Here is a 17,644-nt window from a genome sequence, read left to right on the forward strand (position 1 = left end):
CAAGTTATTGTACAATGATGGTTTGTTCTGTAGACAATCGAATGTTGCTTAGGGGGGCTAATAATATGGACCTTCACAAAGTTTTAAAAAATTTTGAACTAAAATGAAAAGTTTTTATTCTAGCCAAAATAAAACAAATAAGAGTTTCTCCAAAAGAAACATCACTTAGGAAACATTTGAAATATTAACACAAGGGAAAATCATTTAAATTTCTACTGTATACATTATGTATGTAAAATACAGAAAACAAACTGGCTAATGACAAATAGTGCCATAATACAAGACATTTTATTATATGCATCATATATTATATTATAATATCTGTGCATTTATAAATTAATCTGCAAACCTGAAAGCCATTTAAAATGAACAAGCGAATAGTTTTGAAATGCCTTAAAAAATAAGAAATGGGTAAAGATTCAAAATCATTATTTAAACTTTTTACAGCCCATATATGTTTTAATCTAAAAGAATAATAATTAAATACAGTATACATCTGTAGAGCATATTTTAATATATGCTAAATATATACATTATATTTTTATTTTTTTTTTTTTTGTAATTATTTCAGAATGCATGTTTTTAGATTTGTTTAATTGCAATTTTTTATTAATTATTTCATAAAAACAAGGAACATTTGAGGTCATATTAAATAAAATAAAAATAAAATAAAATAAGATTAAATTAAATTAAATTAAATTAAGTAAAAAAGAAATGTTGCAAGGCCATTTAAGAAAAACAAGTGAATGCTGCATGTTACAAGACTTTATATTTTTATATTTAAGACTTTATATTTATTATTATTTTCAATTTAATTATTAAATTTTTGAGCATTTTGAGCATTTCTGAATAAATAAATACAACATTTATCACACATACAGTATTACATACACATGCAATATAGCAATAAAATTAAATTAAATTAAATTAAATTAAATTAAATTAAATTAAATTAAATTAAAATTTAAATCTAAAATAAAACAAAAATGTACAAACATCACTTCCTTTTAACAATAATCTCCAATGATAAATATACAACATGACAAAACAATTAAGTAATTTTAGTATTGTCAGAATGCTGCATGCCGCATCCACAAATATCCTTTGTTTCTTTAACGTATTTATGTTTGAGATCTATACATTTGATTAATGTTTTTTTTTATCAAAAGTGACTTTAACGTTTTAATTCAAGCTTTAGAAGTTATCAGCTCATGCATTGTATTTACCGTCATCATGGCAAAGATAACACGCTGGGCATGGTTCGGATGGCCTATTGTGAGTACGCCCTAAGAGTAGCTACTGCAGTTCACCGCATGGCCACAGGTGTCGCTAAAAAGTAATTTAAAGATCAGAAAATATTCATAAAATATGGCTCAGTGGTTAGCACTGTCACCTCACACCAAGAAGGTTGCTGGGTCAAGTCCCAGCTGAGTCAGTTGGCCTGTGTTGGTGTGGGTTTCCTCCGGGTGCTCTGGTTTCCCCCACAGTCCAAATACATGCGCTATAGGTCAATTGGATAAAACTAAATTGGCCGTAGTGTATGAGTTTGAATGAGTGTGTATGGGTGTTTCCCAGTACTGGGTTGCGGCTAAAGGGGCAACCGCTGTTTAAAACATATGCTGGGTAAGTTGGCGGTTCATTCCGCTGTGGCGACCCCTGATGAATAATTGGAATAAGCCGAAAGAAAATAAACGAATGAATGAAAATCTTCTCTCCGTTAAACAGAAATTGCGGGAAAAAAAAAATACAGGAGGGCTAATAATTCTGACTTCAACTGTGTGTGTGTGTGTGTGTGTGTGTATTACTCACTCTGGTCACATCGTGCTCCAGTAAATCCGGCCTCACAATGACAGCGTCCAGTCTGAGCATCACACACACCGTCAGCATTACGACAGTCACATAGACTCTCACAGTCCAGACCCCAGCGGCCCGCGTCACACACTGAAACACACACACCCCCATATCTCCCCATTAAAATGTCATTCACATAATTACACTGAAACAGTGACGAAGCAAACACACCGCACCCTTCCTGCAGTTGTGTCCCGTCCAGCCTGGAGGACACGAGCAGCGTCCGCTTACAGGATTACAGCGAACTCCGAGATCACACACACATCTGAGCTGACAGCCCACACCGAAGCGACCCGCAGGACATGCTGGAGACACACACATGGGACATGTACAGATGAAGTTAGTGTGTAGAGAAATGACCAGCCACAAGTCTGTCCTTCTATTAGTATTCAAACGTATGCTGATGTGGTGGCACAGTGGCTCAGTGGTTAGCACTGTTGCTTCACGGCAAGAAGGTCGCTGGTTCGAGCCTCGTTTGGGTGAGTTATCATTTCTGTGTGGAGTTTGCATGTTCTCCCTGTGTTGGTGTGGGTTTCCTCCGGGTGCTCTGGTTTCCCCCACAGTCCAAACACATGCGCTATAGGTCAATTGGACAAAACTAAATTGGCCGTAGTGTATGAGTTTGAATGAGTGTGTATGGGTGTTTCCCAGTGTTGGGTTGCAGCTGGAAGGGCATCCACTGTGTATAACATTCATTCATTCATTTTCTTGTCGGCTTAGTCCCTTTATTAATCCGGGGTCGCCACAGCGGAATGAACCGCCAACTCATCCAGCAAGTTTTTATGCAGCGGATGCCCTTCCAGCCGCAACCCATCTCTGGGAAACAACCACACACACACTCATACACTACGGACAATTTAGCCAACCCAATTCACCTGTACCGCATGTCTTTGGACTGTGGGGGAAACCGGAGCACCCGGAGGAAACCCACGCGAAGGCAGGGAGAACATGCAAACTCCATATAGAAACGGCAACTGAGCCGAGGTTCGAACCAGCAACCTTCTTGCTGTGAGGCAACAGCACTACCTACTGTGCCACTGCCTCGCCCTGTGTATAACATATGCTGGATGAGTTGGCGGTTCATTCTGCTGTGGTGACCCCTGTTAAGCAAAGGTCTAAGCCGAAAAAATTTATAAATGAATCTACTTACAGTTCTGACACAATCTGCCGATGAATCCAGGAGAACACACACATGTGCCATTACGCCGGTCACAGCGGCCTCCGTTCTCGCACACCGGACACCATTCCTGACAGCCCAGACCCCAGCGGCCCTCAGGACACTCTGATGGACACACACAAACACACACCTCACAAACAGCGCTGTATCTTTATACAGTTGAAGTCAAAATTCTTCTGAGAAATCATCAACATTTGCCGTTGTGAGTTGTGAATACGTGCCCTCTAGTGGACAAAATTACACCCTGCGCCTTTAAACAATAATTACCCTATTATCATAAACATTAAGGGCCCTATTAAACACCCGGCACAGTGTGGCGCAAGGCGGGACGCTGTAGTCTTTTGGTAGTTTCAGCTTGGCGCAAGAGTTGTTTTGAGGCGTTGCGCTACGCTGTTTAAATAGCAAATGCATTAGCGCTCATTTGTGCGCCCATGGGCGTTCTGGTCTAAAAAGGAAGCGTTCTGAGGCGGACCGCTGGTGCGTTGCTATTTTGAGAAACTATAATAGATTTTTCATTAGACCAAAACTAACCCGGTCTAAACTCCAGCGCAGAGTTGCGCCTCGCTTACACACTGCTTAATACACACAAGAGAGCAATAGGCAAATATCTTTACATATGAAAATATGTAAATATTAAGGAAATATATATAGGATATAATAAGAATAGATATAGAATGTAAATATAAAGGATTAAAATATTACAAAACATTATTTTCTAGCCTAAATGAATATGAAAAACCACTGCTTTTATGCCTTCTTCATCTCTGGGGGCTTTTCAGTTCATTCATAACAATTTACTTTTGTATAATGTTATTATTATTAGCAGTATTATTTATTATATCCATATTTATATTTGTTTTATTAAAAACAAGCATAGATTTGCCCACCTCAGGTTTTAGACCATATGGGGCACAGCATGTGTTTTAGGATATAACTCAGGTTTTTGAGCACATTATGTTATTATTATTAATTTATTCATTTGTTAGAAATTAGAACTGAATTTAGAAATAGTTTTGAAACGATTATTTGCGCTTAACAAACGAAATTAATTATTTATAGACTAATTGATGTCTGTGCGTAAAGGTTTCCCTATCCAAGAGCGAATGTGAAAGTAGATCCATTATCTCTCATTCTCACGCAGTAGATGCTCTGTTTAACAGTTTTCTGTTAATAAAATGTTAACTGTTTGCTTGTGAAATGCTCATTTTTTCCACTTAGACTTACTTTGCGTCCTGTAAATAGTGAATGCGCTCTTGGCGTGACGCAGCTGGCTCTTAAAGGGAATGGGAGATGAGACTCTAATTGGTTTATTCTTAAAACACACCTATAACTCATTAAGAAAATAAACTCAACCCTTTTAGACCATAGATTTACCCGTCCTTAAATTAGCAAAAAGGCGTCCTGACATGCCCAGAAAGTGTTTGCGCCCTGCGTTTTGCGCTTTGCGCATGGACCATCAAAATAGAGCCCTAAATGTCACACAGCCCTAATTCAGAACAAGATAATTGTGACATGCAGACATCAATATAATCATTTTACCTTTTTCACAGCGCTTTCCAAACGTTCCAGCAGGACACGTGCATTGACCAGTCACTTTGTCACATGGTGCGCCAGAGCAGTCGCAAGACTGAGAGCATCCAATCCCAAATCTCCCTTCCACACAATCTATCAAAGTAATAGGAAAACATCCAGTGTGCTTTGACAAACATCCAAACAATTTAGATAATGAACTACAGACACGTTGTGTATGAGTACTCTGAAAAACCTTGGTCACATTTGTCGCCTGTTTTTCCAGCTGGACATTTGGTTTGACAAGCTCCAGTCACATGATCACAGGTCACTCCATGCGGACAAGAGCATTTATTCTCACAAGCAGAGCCAAAAAACCCTGATTCACACTCTATTAGGGGGACAAAATAACAGAGATCATATATTTTTAGATAGTTTAGATACATTCAGAGCAAACTTTAAAAAGGTGTAGGTTTAAAATGAATAAGACAACAATGCTACACTGACAACATTTTTTTAATTGCATTTTTCTTCTTCTTTTTATTTCTTTATTAATCATTTTTTATTCTTCTCGTATTTTATTAACCTCCAAGGGCAGAACATTTTTAGCTCTTAAGTGGCTATTTAAATGTTTTTAAATGAATGTTTTATATTCTGTTACAGACATACAGTGTGGTCCTGCAACTGTTTTGCAGCATATGAAATGTCCCAAAAACTATTTTAACAGTACAAAATGGGGAGAAAATTTTGTTTTATACTCTCTGGTAATAAAAATTTAAAAAAATTAGTTATTCAAACTAATGTGTTGAAAAAAAACTCTGTTAAACAGCACTTGGAAAATATTATAATCTTTCCTTTCACTGTATATTCATGATGGGTGAAATGAAATCATGATGAAAACTAAAGTAGTAAATGTCATATTTCCCACATTTATTACGGGCATCAGCCATGAAAGGCAGTATTTGAAATATGGACTTTATTGCCATTAGTTTTTTACTTTGTTACTTTCACCCCACCTTGTATTATATTAAATTGCTGTACATAAACAATCATTTATTTTATTTTATGGATTGCATGTTAGCAGGTTTGCATTTTATGACAACATTTTAAGGCAAATTCTTTAATGCAGTGAAAATTCAAATGTATGCAGTAAAAATAACAAATTCTTATGTAATATCATCTTGAATAAACAAGACGTAAACGGACCGTCTTTGCAGGTGTGGCCTCTGTATCCAGGTTTGCAGATGCAGTCTCCATGATGACGGTGACACTCTATAGTGTTCTGCTGGACACACTGACACTCTTCTGAACAACCGGGACCAAACATCCACTTCGGACACGCTGAACACAAAAGTGTGGAAAATGAAAGGTTGTAAATGAGAGGTTATAAAAGGTGGAAATCATGCGCAGAAAACAAGCATTTAATGTGTATGGCAGAAAGTAAATTGACCCATCCCCAAAGCATTAAGCAGGAATTGTGTGTGCGCAAAACAAACAAAAGCTAACGCATTTTCAGGTGCATAAAACAAAAAGTATTAGCATGCATAAAAAGTATTCCAAACAAAAGCAGACTAGCACACAAAATCTAAATTAAAGTATGTATTTACATAATGTATGTGCATGTACAGTGAATATTTAACATGCATATATAAATACACACACATAAATAAATAAATAAATAAATAAACACATATAAATAAATAAATAAACACACATAAATAAATAAATAAATAAATAAATAAACACACATAAATACATAAATAAATAAATAAAAACACATAAATTAATTAATTAATAAATAAATAAATAAATAAATAAACACACATAAATAAATAAATAAACACACATAAATAAATAAATAAATAAACACACATAAATAAATAAATAAATAAACACACATAAATAAATAAACACACATAAATAAATAAACACACATAAATAAATAAACACACATAAATAAATAACCACACATAAATAAATAAATAAATAAATAAATAAATAAATAAATAAATAAATAAATAAATAAATAAATAAATAAATAAATAAATAAATAAAATGCAACATCACAAACTAAAGGCATTTTCATGTTGAAGGCATTATAGAACACCTAGAAAAGCATAGTGTACTCACGTAGGTGGCAGAATCTTCCATACAGTCCCGGGTCACACAAACAAGCTCCATAAGTGCGATGACAGCGTCCGTTATTAGCGCAGTTACACCTTTTATTGCAAAACTTCCCATAGAGACCCTTTGGACAGCCTGAAATGAGTGCATGAGCAAATATGAAATGGTTTATAATATTTAATATATTCTAATTAGTATATTAGTGTTAGAATATGATATATAATAGAGAAATATTATTATTAAAATACAATAATTATTAAAAATAATAGTGGTATTTTAGTGTTAAAGGCTATACATATTATATCATACTGGTGTAATAACTGTGGAATATTAGTGTTAGAATGCAATGAATATTATATAATAGAGGTATATTAGTGCAGGAATGTAATAAAATTGATATAATAGTGGTATAAGTGTTAGAATACATTAAATATGATATATAATAGTGTAATTTCAGTGTTTTGTCTCAGTGTTGATGTGAACTGACCGTCCTGACACAGCTCTCCACTGACCCCTGGTGGACAGCGACAGCTCCCGGACACCGGATCACACACACCACCGTTCTTACACTTACACAACAGTGAGCAATTCCTGCCAAACCAACCCTCAGGGCATGCTGGAGGTCACACACACACATACATACACAGATGACCACACACACATCCACATACACACACATATAGACACATTGCACACAAACACACACACATGCACGCACGCAGACACACACACACACATACAACAAGGTCAGAAAATTTTAAAGACACGAGGAACAGTAAACATATACTAATGCTAGACAGCATATGTCTCTGTATGTCTCTTTAAATGCAAATGAGCTGCAGCTCATTAAGAGGGCGGAGCCTTACAGCTAATAACTCAGGTACTCTGAAACAACAATCAAAATGGCAGAAAAAAAGCATCGTTTTGCTCAGTTTTGGACTTCTGAATAACATCTAGCTGATTTTCTTACAAAGTATACTACGAGATAAAAAAACTGATGTGATTTTAAATACAATAAGACTAATCAATATTCATCTGAGATAGAATTATTCGAGAATCTTTAATCTGAGGGTTAAAAAAATCTAAATAGTGAGAAAATCGGCTTCAAACTTGTCCAAGTTAAGTTCTAAGCACAACATATTACTAATATGACATAACAATTTGACATTGTTGTGATAGGAAATTTACTAAAATGTCTTCATGGAACTCATTGGTCTTTATTGTAATTTTATTAAGGTTACGGGGAAAAAAATTGCTGAATTTTGATATTAATATTGATAAGAATTAGCCCTAAAACAAAAAGTTACGAATTGCTGTGAGATAGCGTTGAATAGTAATAAGCGAAGCTGAAGGTGCAGCTTGTGAAGTTATTTGATGATTCTTTTAAGATTTAAAGCAGGGGTCACCAATCTCGGTCCTGGAGGGCCGGTGTCCCTCAGGGGCGGACTGGCCATCTGGCAATTCTGGACCAATTTTTAAATGTGGGCCAGTCAGTTTTTTTTTTTTTTTTTATATGTTTTTACGTGTAGGCAGCTTTTATCTCTTGCTAGATGTGATATTATGATGTTGATTTAAAAAATAAATAAATAAAAAAATAAAATAAAATAAATAATAATAATAATAATAAATGTTAAGCATTTGGCCCAATCGGCGACAGCCGCCTGATTTCAAGATTGGCCGACCCAATCCGAGGTCACCCGGACATTATCAAAATCTGGCAAGAATGTCATATTATTTTACCATCTGTACACCAAAATAAATACTAAATGTGCGTGTCCGTGGGGCTGTGTCGGTGTGGTAATGTGGGCTGATGTGGCTACAGTGCCAGGGCTGAATTTTTGTCCCAGTTCACCCCTGGTGTCCCTGCAGGCTTTAGCTCCAACTTGCTTCAACACAACTGCCTGGATGTATCAAGTATACCTAGTAAGACCTTGATTAGCTTGTTCAGGTGTGTTTGATTAGGGTTGGAGCTAAAATCTGCAGGACACCGGCCCTCCAGGAACAAGTTTGGTGACCACTGATTTAAAGTATCAAAGGCTGTTACTGAAGTAATGTCACGGTCCCACTGGAGTTTGTGTATGCAAAATTCTTTATTTAATATTGTAATGATTTTTGGCATAAAAGAAAAGCAGGTTTTGACTCAATACAGTGCATAATCTGCTCTACCTGCCTGTGCATCTTAAAGAGATAGTTCCCCTAATAATAAACATTTCCTATTCATTTACTCATCCGCAGGTCATCCAAGATGATCATCAACTTAAGCTCTTTAGGCCATGCTCCTGACCAATACTCAGTGTTTCGCCGCAATATCTTTAAATAAATTATTTATTTAGGCCTATTTTTATTATTCATTTATTTTCATTATTCGTTTATTATTATGTACAACAATTCAGACATAAAATAATATAGTAAAATATAATCAACAACAAAAATGTAATGCTATGTACAATCGCTACAATTGGTCCAACGTTTTTATGTTGTTAAATAAAAAAAAAAGGACTGTGTGTGTTTATTTCACCCCAATATGACAGTATATACTAGGGTTGGGCATCTAAGCTATAATGCCGATCCGATACGCATCTCGATACAAAGAATACGATCCGATATATTAGCGATACATTTGTGACATATTGCGATGCAACACGATACGATTCACACCCATATCACGATACGATGCGATATTTCAGCACTAACTAATTAGATCAAGTTTATGAGATGATGTGAAAGAGGATGCTGTGCCATTGAATGAGTTTGATTATTTATAAACCAAGCAAAACCAAGACTTTTTTTTACAAACTGGCTCTTCTCTCAGAGCCAGAGTGTCAGTTTACAGTAGAGGGCCATTTTAGAACATATAGCACATATTATTTAATTATTTTCAAGATAAACAGAATGTATAAGTGCAATATATATAAAAAAAAAAATAAAAAAAATAAAAAAAAAAATATATATATATATATATATATATATATATATATATATATATATATATATATATATATATATATATTTGCACTCTTTCAACATAAAGGTTTACCATTGCACAACAAGAATTGTGATTTAACTTTTCAACTATGAAAACAAGTTTTACAAAGATATTGTGCCACTGAATATTCAAAACTTAAGGTTGTGAACTAGCAGTGTTATGCTGCTTTGGAACATCACTGTCACTGTAAACAACAGGCTAATAAAAATATAACAAACCAGCAATCTTCTTGCTGTGAGGTGGTCAAACTACCCACTGTGCCACCGTGACACCCATTATTTTTATCATTATTATTATTAATATTATTATTATTATTATTATAATTAAATAAAAATTAACAGGAGGAGGTGTTTAAAACCTTTGTTCTCCGTGACACTAGGCTGAATATCTTTGCAGATGAACAATGCAATAGCATTCGTTATTGGCGTAGAGCGCACAAAACTGTTGCGCACGGAAAAAAAAACTTGCAATGCTTTTCTCACCACTTTTGGAGCTGGTTGAAGCAGTGCGAAAGCCGGGGATGCAGGAACACTGGAAGATGCTTTCACAACAACACCGTGGCGCCGCTTCAAGTGAGATATCAGATTAGTCGTACTGCCCGCGTATTTTACAGATGCGCGGCACATTTTGCAAATTGCATCTGTCCTGTCATGTCGTCCATCCTTAAATCCATAATGTTGCTTGCCATACTTTAGATTTAAAACTCAGTGGGGAATAAAATGTTTGTTTTGCTTCTCGCCATTTCTGAGGGCGCTCCACTAGCTTCATCCGCACACCTGATACACTGAGTTGTAGTGTGTGCACATCCGCAAATCCGTTGCTAAGGCTTACTTTATGTAGGTCGATTAAATTATGCGCCAAAAAACAGGTTGACAACACTTGTTAATAAATAAAAAATACATTCTATATTAAAAATATAAGCTGTATCTCGGAAAAATCGATGCATCTCGCAAAAACCGATGCATCTCGATTTGCTTCCAAAATTTCATTCATCCTCTGCTGCTCAACCGATGCACTCGCATCGTGCACGCGCATGACCGCGTATCGATACATATCGGTTAATCTTCCCATCCCTAGTATATACACTATACTTACAAACATGTTTGTCCAAACAGCTTGAAAAGTAGATTTTTCACCATAGGTGCCCTTTAACAGGAACTGTTCATTTTTGGGTGAACTATCCTGTTAAGATGTTGTGGTCCAGGTTCACATTTCTAAATGAAACCATTTATAGCATCATGGCAAACTCACTCTCATTACAGACGACTCCAGTCCATCCGTCAGGACAGTCACAGGCATTTCCGTGTTTGTTACACACTCCTCCGTTCACACAGTCCTCACAGGACAGACTGCAGTCAACGCCGAACGAATCGTTCAAACAAACTGCACACAACAAATGAAAAGGTAAGGGCAGTTTGCATTGTGATGAATATTCCTCAGTAAATGAAATCCCAGCAGTGTTACAGAACAGAAGGAAAGGGTTTCTCACTGAATTTCTCAGCTAAAGTGCTCTCGGCACGCAGTTCTCCAGTGTCGTCCTCGTAGTCCTCGTATTTCTCCAGGATCTGATCAAAGTCCTGCAGGATGGTGAGCTGAGGTCCTGGTCCAGGTTTATTGACTGTCTGACCGCTGCTCAACGCCTCCACTGACTCCTCCATCACTGACACACACACAGGTTTGTTTGTTTTTGTGAATTGTGGGGACATTCCATAGTTTTCCATTGTTTTTATACTGTACAATTTTTTTTTTACACTAGGAAAAGGTTTTCCCTTCTGAGGTTTTACTGTCTGATTTTGCTTTACTTTCTGAAAATAAAACTAATTCTGTATGATTTATAGACCTCTTAAAAAAATCAGGAACGTCCTCATAATCCAACATCTACTTGTAACACCTGACCGATGGCATTAGCCCCTTTCACACATACAGACATTTCCGGAAAATTGCCGGCAAGCTTTTGTATGTGTGAACAGGTCCTTTTTGAAAATACCGGTAAATTCGTTCTGGCTATTTTCCGTAAAGAGAAGTTGTAACATTACCGGTAATTTGCAGAAATGCTGTGCTGTGTGAACGCAGAAGGAAGATTACCGTAATAAGCGCGTGCACGTCTAGAACGTGCTGACGTGAGACGTCTACTTCAGCCAATCAGAACAGTCAGACACATTTACGTCCGCGCGGTTTATGAGAATAAAAGCCTTTGAATATTATGCCAGACGCATTTAGCTGCTAGAAGTTAGTCAGATCACGTTTATATGTTCTTCTTAATGCCAACTGTGTAAATAATCATCGATAAGATGCTTATGGTAAGCCGCTGTTTGTTTACCTTCAAGTTTTGCGTGTGCCTGTGAAACAGCCTGTGAGCGCCAGCACACACACATATCATGTACATCTCGACATTCGAAAGTGATCCTCCATATGTTTTCATCGAAGTTGTTCACAATACTGATCATCCACAGACTTTGTAATGTAGTCAAATGTTTACAAATACAAGCGCAGCCAGCTCATTTGTGGTGAATGATGTCAGAATTTACCGGTATTTTGGAATGGATGTGTGAATGCTCTTTTCCAGGAAAAATCCGTAACGTCCTCGCCTGTGTGAACAGCGCTTTTTTGAATATACCGGTAAAGTCGTTCCGGAAATTTTCTGGATAGTTTTACGGTATCACTGTGTGAAAGGGACTATTATACAGATTTATGTCTTGATATGTCATAAACAAACACATCCACACAGGTTTATTTTAGTGAATTGTGGGGACACTAATTCTGTATGATTTATAGACCTCTTGAAAAATCAGGAACGTCCTCATAATCCAACATCTACTTGAAACACCTGTCCTACCTATTCATACCCATGACATTATACACATTTATGTCTTGATATGTCATAAACAAACACATCCACACACACACAAACACACACGCATGCATGCAACCACACACACAGGTTTGTTTTAGTGAATTGTGGGGACATTCCTTAGGTTTCTATTGTTTTTACCTTTTTACTGTCTAATTTGGTTTTACTTTCTGAAAATAAAACTAATTCTGTATGATTTATAGACCTCTTGAAAAATTAGGAACGTCCTTATAATCCAATATCTACTTGTGACACCTGACCCATGACATTATACACATTTATGTATTGATATATCATAACCACACACATCCACACACTCAAACATGCATGCAAACACACACACACACACACACACACACACACACAGGTTAATTTTAGTGAATTGTGGGGACATTTCGTAGGTTTCTATTGTTTTTATCTTTTTACTGTCTGATTTTGTTTTACTTTCTGAAAATAAAATTAGTTCTGTATGATTTATACACCTCTCGAAAAATCAGGATTGTCCTCATTATCCAACATCTACTTGTAACACTTGACCCATGACATTATACACATTTATGTATTGATATGTCATAAATACACACATCCACACAATCAAACACATGCACGCAAACACACAAACACAGGTTTATTTTAGTGAATTGTGGGGACATTTCGTAGGTTTCTATTGTTTTTATTGTTTTACTTTCAGAATTTTTTTACTTTCTAAAAAAAAAACTCATTCTGTATGATTTATGGCCTTTTGAAAAATGGAGACATCAGAAATGTTCTAAATCTCCTTCTAATACATGTGTCATACCCATTCATACCCATGACATTATACACATTTGAGTCTTGGTATGCCATAAGCACACACACATCCACAAACGCTCACACACATGCACACGCACACACACACACGCACACACACAGACACACACACACACACACACACACACACACACACACACACACACACACACACACACACACACACACACACACACACACACACACACACACACACACACACACACACACACACACTCAACTACTTAAAGATGGGAACTTAAATATATCTACTACATGATCTTTACTGTAATATTTACATATTTAAATATTAAAAATAATTAAATTTATGATTAAATTTGACTTAAACTTTTTTCAATATTTCTCTGTAAAATCTTTTAGTCACATATTATGGCATAATTCAGCTTGTCTGAAATGTTTTACATTGGTTTAAATGACAAAGTATATTTATAATTGCAATTAGGGATAAGAACTGTACATTGATTACATTTTAAAGTGTAAAATATTAACATTTATTAATCTTTTTTGACATTCAACTTTCTTGTAGAATAATATAAACTAAACTTCAACCATATATGTGAAAGCTGGGTGACAAGGCTTAAATGTTTACAATTTTGACTGTTTAAATTACTGAAAAATAGCAAACTGTATTTGCATGTTCACAAAAAAATTCTATTTAAGTCATTTTTGATTACTTAAGATGAATTAAACAAATATATGGATGTAAAATAAATACTTTTTTATGTCTGTCTGCTTACAGTTTTTTCAATTGCTATGACACTTTTATCAATACATTTAACAAGTTTCCTAAATTCTTAACACGGTTAGCACAACATCCGTCTTTGTGGGCTATACAATTAACACATTTCTTGTTGTTTTGACACAAAATTCATCCAGTTAACACAAATTTAAAATGCTTTAACTTCTTTTACACACAAGCACAACCAAGAACAAAACAATGTAATTTTACAGTCAAATTTACAAATGCTTTAACACAGTATGTCAGAACAGATAACACCATGTTCTAAACAGAAATTATATAGGATAAAGTCAAAGTGAACAGCTGCTCTAATTGTGAATTGAAACAAGTTTATTCCCTGTATTTTATTCAATTGCCAATGCGGTTATAAAAATAAATAAATAAATAAATGTATATATATATATATAAAACTGCAATATGAGTCTCTCTCATATATATATATATATATATATATATATATATATATATATATATATATATATATATATATATATATATATATATATATATGACAGCTGATTCCCATCTAGAAAGCACATGTCATGTCTTGTTTTGGTTTTTCCAATCACATGATCATATGTTCTAATAGAGGACTCTTGAGGTTTTTGAAAGGAACAGTGAGCGCATCAAAGGACTCTGTCACCAATACGTCCATGTAAGATTATGCAATACAGTCATTACTGTACTATACACAGTGTGTTTTGCAGTAAACTACTCTTTAAACCTGGAGTTCATTAGTGCATACTGTACAGTATATACAGTACAGCATTTGCATACACTGTGTCTAATTACTTTCAGAGAGTCATGAAGTTAGAGGCCAATCAAGTACCACATGAAATTTTTAATGTTGACAAGGCTGGGGATGTCGTCGTAGGAAAAACATAATAGACCAAAGGGCCACAGTTACCGTGCCGGGCCACAGAAGATATCAAGTATAATGTGGATGAGAACATGTGGCAAAAGACCGGGCAGAATAGAAGATTACTTTGTTATTTCATTATAATTGTGGTGCTTTTTCTGTTTGCAGTGATGTCCTTCTGCAAAAAAAAGTCTGTACTGCAGAAATTCTGTGTCTGTATTTTTTTTACATAAACTGTAAATTTTATAAAGCTATTTTTTTCTTCGTTTTGTATAAAATGTTTGCAGTAAACGAAAGAAAATGCATGCATTTACTTAACCCAACAAAACAAAACTGTAACGAGACTTCATATATAAGGGCAGAGCTGACACATAAACTAATGGAGTTTCTGTAATGTCAGCTGATGATAGTGTTTTTATTGTCAGTGTGTTCTGATTGACTGAATGTTTATGTTGGAAGAGAACATGTGTTTGTGTTTTGTACAATAATTTCATTTTGAAACATGATTGCAGGGTTTTGTTAGACATGGTGTAGTGTGTTCGTTTATTGTTGTATTTTGAAAAGTAGTTTAGAGGTTTAGTTTATAATGTGTGATTTTGAGCATAAAATTAACTGTTTTGCCAATTGTGTATTTTAGGCGTGTTGCTGCGTTAAGAGTTTAGCAAACTTGTTAAATGTATTGAAAAAAGTGTCACAGCCATTGTAAAAAAAACTGTAAATACAGATATTTATTTGGCATTTGACAACAAGAAAATAACACCAATTACAATTGAAAATGTGCAAGCTGCCTAAATGTGCTGTTGTTGACTACTTAAACGCTCATTAGATGCCAAAGTGAATAATATAAAACTAACATAATATAAATTCCTCAGTTTGAAGCTGTAAACTCACGTATGCAGGATCTTCTGTCCTCATCGAGTCGATATCCACGTCTACAGGAACACTGGAAAGAGCCGGCGCTGTTCAGACAAGCATGATCACATCCTCCATTAACAGCCAGACACTCATCTATATCTGAAACAACAGCATTTAGACAATACAATTAATCAGATCAGATCAAAATGAAAGCAATTGTGTTGTAACTTAGAACTAGGGTTGTAACGGTATGAATTTTTCACGGTATGATAATCGTCTAAAACAATACCACGGTTTGACGGTTTCGCGGTATACGGTATGTTACAAATGTTACAAAATATTAGAACAGTGAAGCAAATTTGACTTTTTCCAAATAATATATTTTTAGTTACTATAAACAACACCACTTACAATGAACAAATAAAAATAAGAAAATAATAAATAATGTGTCAAAGTCCAAATAAAGTCCAAATAAACATGGTGCAAATCCTCAGTAAAAAAATAGATATAAATATTTACTATACTATAAATAGTTACATAACGAAACTAGATTCAATATGGAACATCCTTAGGTTTTATGTGCCAGCATGGATATGGATATGGTTGTCTGCAATGCAATGCAACGCTGACTGACAGACGCGCTTCGTACAATAAACTGATCCCAGATCAGCGTCTGTACACGCCGTTTACAGAGGAGCGGGTGTATGTTTAAACAGACAAATACACTGAATAATATGAAACATCTCCGTCCTGCATGTTTTATTTTAAACAGCTTATTTTCTCTTAAATGAGAACAAACAGTTTCTAAAGTAATGGACTGCTTTCATTATAGATCTGTGCATTCTTACAGAGACACCTCTGTTATCAAACTAAACAAAACATGAGATTCATTTGCTGCGCACTTGTTTGATAACAGAAGTGTCCCTTTAAATGGCGCGTACAGACGCTGATCTGGGATCAGTTTATTGTATGGAGCGCGTCTGTCAGTCAGCGCTTATACATGCATTCACTGGTTCAGAGGTTGCAAAGTGAAAGGCGACAATCAGCGCACAGTAATGTAAAGAAAGTGGGATAGAATGGTAAAATATGGGAGAATTTCAGCAAAAACGGGAGGGTTTATGTGAGTGAAGTGAACAGGAAGTGTTTGTGGAGAAACAGTTTTGCGAGATAACGCAAAACATCTTTGCGAGGGAACGCAAAACTTTGCGAGAGAACGCAAAAAACTTAGAAATATATATTTTCCTCCCACCCATTTTTTTCTTTCACCCATTATTTTTTTTCACCCACCCATTTTTTTTCTCCCCCACTACGTCCCTTCCGGGGTTCCGTATGTTTCTGTGCTGCTGTGCATGCAAAAGTACTTAGTATGAGAATTATTTTATGCAAAACATTTTTTTTTTTGCGTTTTATTTAGCCGCGCAGAAATGTATGCCTATCTCTCATTCCGTGTTGTTCAAAAAGCTTGGTCCACAAACAAAAGCGAAACCTATGCTTATTGGTTGTGATATAGCGAGTTTGAACCAATCTGGGCATGGAGGAGGGACAATGCATCAATGTATCATGTCTGGTTTGTCCGGAGACACAGTGACGAGCGTTTCTTTGTCAAATCAGCGTTGTCAAATGTTGATGACGTAACCGCACTGATTCCGGAGCCTCTGAAAGTCCGCGAATGTTATGTGATACAAAGCTGAGATTCTCTTCTTTATGCCAATCTTTGAATTGTATGAATCGGATCAGCGGATCAAAAGTTATTAAACATTTAAGAGCAATACTTATTTTTAGCCGCGGGCGCCTGTCTCGGTCTTTAAGGGTTAAAACCGTTGATATGCAATTGTTCATGGTATGATAATCGTGCACGTTCAAATCGTGGTAAACCGCCATAC

The 17,644-nt window shown here is 35.6% G+C and overlaps 1 protein-coding gene across 1 annotated transcript in view; it reads right to left on the reverse strand.

Moving 5' to 3' along the window:
• megf6b (multiple EGF-like-domains 6b) overlaps positions 1–17,644 on the reverse strand; it is a 128,964-nt gene that overhangs the window by 26,010 nt on the left and 85,310 nt on the right. Inside the window, exons 12-22 of the mRNA XM_087274139.1 lie at positions 15,798–15,920; positions 11,137–11,307; positions 10,899–11,030; positions 7,149–7,277; positions 6,668–6,796; positions 5,744–5,878; positions 4,794–4,928; positions 4,568–4,693; positions 3,002–3,133; positions 2,028–2,156; positions 1,810–1,941 (exon numbers count right to left, since the gene is read on the reverse strand). Of these exons, the coding sequence (XP_087130265.1) occupies positions 1,810–1,941; positions 2,028–2,156; positions 3,002–3,133; positions 4,568–4,693; positions 4,794–4,928; positions 5,744–5,878; positions 6,668–6,796; positions 7,149–7,277; positions 10,899–11,030; positions 11,137–11,307; positions 15,798–15,920 (1,473 nt within the window). The remainder of the gene's footprint in view (positions 1–1,809; positions 1,942–2,027; positions 2,157–3,001; positions 3,134–4,567; positions 4,694–4,793; positions 4,929–5,743; positions 5,879–6,667; positions 6,797–7,148; positions 7,278–10,898; positions 11,031–11,136; positions 11,308–15,797; positions 15,921–17,644) is intronic.

Source organism: Danio rerio, chromosome 11, assembly GCF_052040795.2.
Source record: "Danio rerio strain M-AB ecotype USA chromosome 11, GRCz13ab, whole genome shotgun sequence".
Lineage (NCBI taxonomy): Eukaryota > Metazoa > Chordata > Actinopteri > Cypriniformes > Danionidae > Danio > Danio rerio.